The sequence below is a fragment of the Plasmodium reichenowi genome, chromosome 13, assembly GCF_001601855.1.
Source record: "Plasmodium reichenowi strain SY57 chromosome 13, whole genome shotgun sequence".
Classification (NCBI taxonomy): domain Eukaryota; phylum Apicomplexa; class Aconoidasida; order Haemosporida; family Plasmodiidae; genus Plasmodium; species Plasmodium reichenowi.
Genome location: NC_033658.1, coordinates 1,694,302 through 1,703,984, shown reverse-complemented (window position 1 = coordinate 1,703,984; position 9,683 = coordinate 1,694,302). Strand labels below are relative to the sequence as shown.

The following is a 9,683-nucleotide window of genomic DNA, read 5'->3' as shown; positions in this document are numbered from 1 at the left end:
AAAAAAAAAAAAAAAAAAAAAAAAAAAAAAAAAAAATTATAAATGGAAAAATATATAGTGATGTAATATATATATGTATATAATAGATGTCTTTTAATACATATTATAACAAAACATATAATATTATATTAAAAAATATATATAATTATCTGTCGGGCCACAAAAAAATATATTAGTGTATACAATTGTTAATCTATGAATTTTATTTTTTTTTGCAAATAATTGTTAGTAAAAAAGTATACCTCAAAATTCAAAAAAAAAAGTGCATATTCAATATATATTATGAATAAATTGTATAATACAAATATTATATATATATATATATATATATATATATATATATATATAACAATAATAATAATATTTTACATATTTTTCTTAATACATATTCTCCACATTTCATAAGATTAATATTAAAAAATATTTTTATATTTTAATCTTTGTTTCAACATATTTTCTGAATATTTTTTTCTTGTGTGCGTATCTGTGTGCGGCAACTTTGTTTTGTAATTGCAGGTGTAATGAAATAAAAATATAATATATATATGAATATATTCAGATATTTTATTTATTATATGGTAAACATAAATATTTTAAATATAATAATGTATGTCATATAACATGTATTATATATAAGTGTATAGATTATATAAATATATATATATTATATATATATAATAACATATTTTATTATGTAAATGTGTAATTCTTATAAATTATCACTTATAGATATGAATTTTTATTTTCCAACATCTTATGAGGACATTTAGAAGAAAGTTGGAAAATATAAAAAGCTCATTATATATATATATATATATAATAACATATTTTATTATTTAAATGTATAATTCTTATAAATTATCACTTATAGATATGAATTTTTATTTTCCAACATCTTATGAGGCCATTTAGAAAAAAGTTGGATAATATAAAATGCTGATATGTATATTATATAAATATATATTTAAAATCTTTATCGTTTTAGAAAAAATATAACATATTATTAAAAGTAGGAAATAATTTATATGATTTAAATAAATGTTAATTTATATTTTTTAATTAGAAACAATAAAAAAAAAAAATAAATAAATAAAATAAAATAATAAATAAATATGTACATATCTACATATGCACATATATATAGAAATACACAAAAATTAAAATAGTAAAAATTATATATAATACTTAATATATATTTTTATTTTTTTGTATAAATAAATATATTAAAACAAATTCACTATAAAAAAAAAAAAAAAAAAAAAAAGCTACAAAATAAAGAACATAATAAAATATTATAAACACATAAAACATGTGTGCAAAATGAAAAATGCTACATAAAAAAAATAAATAAATAAATAAATAAAATAAAATATAAATATATTAAATATGGTATATATAAAATAAATAATATATTTATAAAAATAAAATAAGAAAAAATTAAAACATATAATTTTCTATTGTGTAAACAAATTTTAACATTTATCATCATGATATAGAAAATTGTTTTGGCTACTTCCTGGTTTGGCATCAGCATGTGTATAATTATCAATAGGTAATTTTTTTTCTTTTGCAGATGATAACATTGATATGATAGATAAAATTAATCCAGAAATAGAGAGGCTTGGATTATAATCATCACCTAATACACTTAAACAAATATCTCCATTAGAATATACATGTGTATGTTTAGGGGGTTTTTGTAAAAAATATACAATAGGTGGCTTTAAAGGATAATTATCCGGAAAAATTATTTTAATTTTATAAACTTCGTTAGCATATATAGTATTCTCTAAACCTACATATTGTACAATCCATATTCTAATATTACTTGGATGTACATCAATAGTACAATTAATTGGTGGATTCTTTAAAAAATTATTTAACTCTTTTTGAATTCTATAATTTGCATTTCCTAAATTATATTTTGTTTTTATATGTTTTTCTACAGTTCTTGAAGGCTTCAATTCTTTACCCTGCAAATTTTTATTCTCCTCTATTTTAGAATAAAAAAATTTACGTCTTCTTTTCTTATTATCAATAAATAAATATGTTTTATTTTTTCTATTAAAGTTATTAAAATTATGTTCATAAATGCTATTATTCTTCCTTTTCATATTATTATATGTGTCTATTATAAAATAATTATATTTATTATTCTTAATATTTGAAACATTTTTTACTTTATAATTTGGAATATTATAGTAAGAATTTTTTTTTGGTAAGTTCCCTACTACGTTATTTATGACAATGAAAAAATAATATCCTATTAAAATGTTAAACAATATTATTGGTCTCATTATGTTGAACATTTAAGTGTATTCACAATATAAGGGATAAAAAAAAAAATAATAATAATAAATAAACTCCAAAATGATATATAAATAAATATATATATAAATATATATATATATATATAAAATTATTACAACACAACTCGGATAAGAGAAAAAAAAAAAAAGAAAATTCCTTCACATCAAAGTATTATTGTGAAAAAAAAATTTTCTTATTTAATCTGTTCAAACATTTTTGCTAACAAATTATTTTTTCTTTTTTTTAAATTTAATAAAACTTAATTCATCTTTATTTTATCATTATGACATTTTATAATTTAAAAATGTTTTGTTAATTTTTATTATCTTTCACAAAAAAAAAAAAAATTAGAATATATAAAACCAAAATGGTAATGTTCAAAAGGTTTACTTGAATTAAATTATTCTATCAGTAGGAGAATATTTTTAATTCCGTTAATCTTTTAATTTCTTAATTTTGGTTAATTTTAAATTAGTGTATTTAATACTTTATAATATTTTATCTCATTATTTTTATCATTAGTTTATATATACACTTTTGAAAAATAATAATGTATTTCAATATTTAATATATGAACAATATTATTTAATATATATAATATAATATATATATAATTATTTATACATATATATGCTATATATGAAAAACAAAAAAAAAATAAAATAAAATAAAATAAAATTCGATGGAGGATGCTAAAAACCATGTATATTATATTATATATATATATATATATATATATACATATATATTTTTCCAAAGTTATATTACACTAATACATTCGAAAAGTATGTGCCTAGTTATATATAACTTATTTTATATCTTTCTTTTTATCTAAAAAGAAAGTATAAACATATATCTTTTAATAAAAAAATAAGTATCCTTTCAAAATAATGTACATTTTTACATTTCAAGAGAACAATAGAAGAAAATAATTTTATATTATAAAAAAAGAGAGAGAAAAAAAAAAAAAAAATTAAAATAGTATATAATATATATAATAAAATAGTACCAAAAATTTTAATCACTAATACTAATATATAAGTATACAAAAAATATATATACTTATATATTAAATATTTTTTAAGATTAAAGTTTTATACTTCATTATTATATTATAATATTATTTCATTTTATTTTTTTGAGACAGCCATTTAAATTTCTCATTCCTTGGTAATCCTTATAAACATTTTTTTTTTAAATATATAAAAATTATATGTTCATTAGAAAAAATTGCATGAAAGAGAAATAAAATAATATAATTATTATTATATTATATACCAAATATATATATATAATATATATTTTCATATACAGGAGAAAAATAATGTCTTTTATATAAAATAATTATATAAATATAATTTTTCTAATTTTTTTTGTGATTATATATATAAGTATATGTACTGACTATTTCAATAGATATATTATTAACGGAAAATAAAATGTTATACATTTTTTTTTTTTTTTTTTTTTTTTTGATAAAACCATACGTGAGAATAGTTTGATGGATATATAAATAGATATATATATGTATGTAGGTAATTTTTCTCATATTTCCTCAGGATTTGGATAGATACATTGAAAAATATATCATATGTATAGTTTACCCATGTGAATATATATCCCGTATTATATATTTTGTTTCCATTCACATTTTACACACGTCCATCGTATTTTAATACACATATACATCCTTCAATATATATATATATATATATATATTTATTTATTTATATTTATTTATACATCTTTATTTTTACCATTAGTATTATTTTTTTCTCCTTTTGTTTGTTTGTTTGTTTGTTTATTTGATTTAACAAAATGTTGGATATTTTGAAGAACAAAAGAAACAAGATAATTTTTTCTTCAGATGATGAAGAAAGTAATGATGATAGTGAACAAATAAATACAGATAATATTAGTAAAAATGTACAAGATTATGGAAATCCAGATTTGGATCCTAATAAAAACATTCAGGAAAATTTTGAAGAGAACACGGATAATAATATAGAAGACTCACATATATTAAATAAAGAAAATATTCAGTATAAAAGTGATGATATTACTGCAGCTAGCCAAATAATCAAAAATGTTATGGATGAAATTAATATAAGTGAAAATAACTTACATGAGAAAAGCAAGAAAAAGAAAAAAAAGTTGAAAAAGAAACTGGCCGAAGATGATGATGATAATAATAATAATAATGATAATAATAATGATAATGATAATAATAATGATAATGATAATAATAATGATAATGATAATAATAATGATAATGAGAGTTTTCCTAATTCAAACGAAAACATATCAACGAATAAATTAAAAAAAAAGAATTTTATTATAAATAATAATGTAAAAGAGCAAGATATACATGACAACATAGGTTACAGTCATTCTAATAATTCACATGAAACCGATAAAGTAAATGACGAGGATAAAGAGGAAAATTATGATGTCAAAGATAGTAATAGGAAAAAAAAAAAAAAAAAAAAAAAAAAGGAAATTACTCAGAAAGAGATAGATAAAAATAAAAATAGAGCAAAATATGAATATTCTAAAAATAATGAAAATTATAAAAATAGTGATGATGATATAAATAATATATATGATGAAAAACATCAAAACAGTGATGATAAAAACGATGATGATTCTTTAAATGATAATCCTGATAATGATTATGGTGCGAATGATGATAAAGAAAATAATAGAACTTTTGATGAAACGGAAAATAACGATTTTAAAGGAAAACGAAGAAAAACAAAAAACTCTAAACTTATGGAAGATATAAATCCAAATGAAGACAAAAAGAAGTTAAAATCAATACAAATATCTTTTTCAAAAAAAGAATACAATATTGAAGGATATCTTATGGAATGTTTAAAGGTTCTAATTCCTTTAAACATGAGAGATATTTTTCTAGGTTCAGAAAATATTATATTAGATAGTATGAATACAGGAGATATAAAAAATATGGAAATATTTTGGTTTAATAAATTGACAAAAAATAGACAAAAAAGTATTATTGAATGTTATACATCATTAAATAAACAAAAGAAAAAAGGAAAAGTAGAAGACAATAATATTATAGTGTTTAATAGTAATAGTGTTAGTAACATGGAAAATAATGGAATCCACCTGAGTTATCTAAATAATGAAAAGGACGTGAATGAAAAAAATAATGGAAATGTAGAAAATAATATGTATAATATTGATAATAATAATAATAATAATAATATTATGAAGAAAGGGGGAGAAGGCCATTCTTTAAATGTACCACGAGAAGATGAGATATTCGATAATAATAAAGAAGTTATTATTGTTGAACATTTGGTACATATATGTAATAATCAAATAAAACTTATCAAAGAATATATTTCATATATAAAGAAAAACATATATGATTTAAGTTCAATTAGCGAAAACAACAACAAAATTAAAGAATTGAAAATATTAGAACCGTTAAAAAGAAGAGAATATTTTTTTTATTTATACATAGCAGTATCTCTGAAATATGCTGAGGAGAGAATAGCAAACGTATATTGTGTTCCAGCAGTTATCAATCCAGATATCAGAGGTTTTAATTTACATCCCATGTTTACTCATATAAATAAAAAACTCGAAGAAAAAACAAACAAAAAGGAAAATATAGGAAATCCTTGGGAAAAGCTTAAATTATTAAAAAAAGGAAATAATAAAAAAAATGATGGACACACTAGAAATGAATTAAATAAAGGAAAACTTAAAGAAAATAGTACCATGAATAAAAGTGAAATGGATGATAATTTGTTTGAAAATAATATTAATATGAAAGATACACAAGAAGATATGAAAAATATAGATGATACTGAAACAAGTGATAAAAAAGAATTAGATGATTTAGAAAAGAAGAAAAAGGCATTAGAAGAAATGAAAAGAAAGAAAAAAGAAAAAGATCATAAAAAAACATTTAATATTTATTCTTTATTAGAATCAGCAGCACAATTTTATGGTGAAGGTCCAAAATATTGTAATCCAAATATGCATGAATTTTATAAATCAAATAATAATCAATTAGTATATATAAAACCACCTACAAATGTAGAAGAAAAAAATTTATTAATAAATTTCTTTTTACAGTTTCCAAGTTTAAATAAAAAATTAGAATATAACAAAAAACGTATATATGCAGAAAATTATGGACTTATAAAAATTATTAGAAATGCAGAAAATTTACCTATAAATTTCGAATTAAATACAGAACCTTGGAAAAATGCTGAATATGAAGAATTATGGAATGAACAAAATAAACTTAACAATAATCAAATATGGAACATGTCTAATATAATTAATTATGATAATCTTTTAGAATATAACCAATTCTCAACTACAAAAACGGATTTTCTTAATCATACAGATGTAAGTAGAAGCGTCTTAAGAAAAAATGAATTTGATGATAATGATTATCAAAAGAGTTGTGCTATTAGTGAATTTGAAAAAAGTATGGCAAGAAGTGAATATGAAAGAGGTGAAGATAAGAAGGAATATTCTCGAGACGAATATGTTCATCTGGATTCTATACATATCGGGGAAAATAAAATGGAACCCAAAAAAAATAATCAACTAGATGATACAGATATGAAAAAAGATATGAAACCACAAGAAAACAATAATATGGATAATGATATATTACCAAAAGTGGAACATAAAAATGAACAAATAAGAATAAATATGGACAATATAAAGGAAGAACATGATGATAAATCTGATCAGAATAATATATCACATAATGTATCATATGGTGAAGTGAAAAAGACCGAAATGAGAGAAAAAAAAAAACCAGAAATTATAACAAAGAAATTGAAAAAAAGTATAACCCATGATGACATGAAACAGATGAAATTAACTTCCTTTTTAAGTAAAGAAAAAATAAATAAAAATACGAATGTATTGAAAAAAGAAGAAGAGAGTACTAATCACATTGATAGTATGAAGAATGTATACAATGTATGTTCCGAAAATAATATGAATGATAATAATTTAGGGGAACATATTGTAAAAGATGAATTAAATGATGAATCAAATTTAAAAGATCCTGCGGATAATATGGATTATATTATAAACATAAAAAGAAAGAAAAAAAAAGTATTAGATGATGAACAAATGAATCATTTTACAAATGATAATGCTCATAAGGAAGCAGATGTTATGGAATCAAATTCGTTGACTGATAATAAGGAAAATGCTGAACGTAGCAATACATTTTATAATAATAATACAAAAGAGGGAACAAAAAAAAATTCTCTTTTAAAGGAGAGCGAGAATAAGGAAGATGATTGGCATAGCGAACATCTGGAAGAAGAGAAGGAAAAAAAAAAAAACAAGGAGAAGAAAAGGTAAAAAATATATATATATAAATATATATTGTATATTTTTTATATATTTTTTATATATATTTATTTTTTTTCTAGAATTATGGATGACAAGATGGGCTATGTCTTTGAATTGGAAGCAGAGGAAAGTGAAGATGAAAATCTCGAAGATCCAGAAGAAAGAAAGATGAATCAAATTTGAAAGATAATGAGCATAATATGGATTATATTATAAACATAAAAAGAAAGAAAAAAAAAGTATTAGATGATGAACAAATGAATCATTTTACAAATGATAATGCTCATAAGGAAGCAGATGTTATGGAATCAAATTCGTTGACTGATAATAAGGAAAATGCTGAACGTAGCAATACATTTTATATTAATAATACAAAACAGAGCACAAAAAAAAATCCCTTTTTAAAGGAGAGCCAGAATAAGGAAGATGATTTGGATAGCGAAAATCTGGAAGAAGCGAAGGAGAAAAAAAAAACCAAGGAGGAGAAGAAAAGGTAAAATATGTATATTTATATATATATATATATATATGTATATATTTTTTTTCATGTGTGTTCATATATATATATATATTTTTTTTTTTTGCTAGAATCATGGATGACAAGATGGGCTATGTCTTCGAATTGGAAGCAGAGGAAAGTGAAGATGAAAACCTTGAAGATCCAGAAGAAAGAAAAAAAATTGAACAGTTTAAAAAAGAACAGTATGAAGAAAATGAATATGAAGATGATCAATCTAATAGTGAAGAGTAAGTTATTTTGTTATAAGAATACATGTGATATATATATATATATATATATATTTTAATATGCATTTTTTTGGATATTGTGTTAGCCTCCATTTTATTCCTCCCATATAAATAAAAATAATATATATATATACATAAACAAATATACATTTTTTTTTTTTTTTTTTTTTTTCTTTTATTTGGTGATTACGTCTTTTTAGTCTCAAAGAATTTATTAACAACGAAGAATATAACAGCGATAATGATATTGTTAAATTAAAACACGCAGAAGAAATGGAAAAACTAGAAGAAGATTTATTTTATAAAAAATTTACATATCAAGGAAAGCAATTTAATGATGAGTTAACGAATAAAGAAAAATTAGAGCTTGAAAGGGAAAAACAACTTTTAAGAAAAAAAAAATTATTATTAAATTGTAGTATAGGTAATGTAAAATATAGTGATTTTGAATCCGATACTAGTACAGATAGTGACGATTCTAAAGGAGATTTTAAAAATCCTTTGTATGAACCATATAATGAATCAGAACATACAGATATATTAAAAAAAAATAACAATTCATTTGAATACTTGTATAATGATAATGTTTTTCAAAAAGGAGAATGCCTCAACGAAATCGTGGACGAAAAAAAAAAGAAAAGAAGTAATTTGCATTATATAAATATGAGCATATATATGTTTTTCTGTGTTATATATTATGTAGAATATTTACTATGTATAAATTAATGAATATACATTACTTATATTGAGCACGTAAATGTATAATATATATATATATTTTTTATATTTATATTTCTATATATATATATATTTATTTGAATTTCTTAGTTCTGGAAAAAATGGACAAAGTTATTTACACAAAGGAAGTAAAAACAAATGAAGGAAAAAAAATCGTGATCAAGAAAAAAAGAAAAATCCGCTTTCATCAAAATTTATCCGATGTTACTGTAACAGAAGAAGAAAAACTGGATGAATATGAAAAGACAAAAAAAAAACAAAAAAAACAAAATGCAAATTTAATAGAACATAACAAGGTCGAAATTAATACAAATAATATTATGAATCATAATAATAAAGCATCAATAAAATGGAATAACAATATTAAAGATATTAGTGAGTTAGACACTCCAACAAATTCAGAAGTTTTTAAAGGCTTTAGGAAAGTACAAGAAAAATAATAAAATGTATATATATAAATATAAAAATATATATGCATTTGTATATTTTTTTTTTTTTCTTTTTTTTTTTTTTTTTTTTTTTTT

General features: G+C 20.1%; 2 protein-coding genes across 2 annotated transcripts; one reads left to right on the top strand and one right to left on the bottom strand.

Annotated features, from left to right (window-relative positions):
* Nucleotides 1–1,472: 1,472 nt before the first annotated feature.
* PRSY57_1344500 (ubiquitin-conjugating enzyme E2, putative) lies at nucleotides 1,473–2,309 on the bottom strand (the record flags this gene model as incomplete). The annotated part of the gene is made up of 1 exon (XM_012909369.1): nucleotides 1,473–2,309. One exon carries the CDS (start codon nucleotides 2,307–2,309, stop codon nucleotides 1,473–1,475), a length of 837 nt encoding a protein of 278 aa, XP_012764823.1.
* Nucleotides 2,310–4,128: 1,819 nt separating this feature from the next.
* On the top strand, nucleotides 4,129–9,599 carry PRSY57_1344400 (hypothetical protein; the record flags this gene model as incomplete). The annotated part of the gene is made up of 4 exons (XM_020115202.1): nucleotides 4,129–7,679; nucleotides 8,263–8,421; nucleotides 8,622–9,064; nucleotides 9,250–9,599. The coding sequence occupies 4 exons, from the start codon at nucleotides 4,129–4,131 to the stop codon at nucleotides 9,597–9,599; spliced, it is 4,503 nt and encodes a 1,500-aa protein (XP_019970125.1).
* Nucleotides 9,600–9,683: the final 84 nt, after the last annotated feature.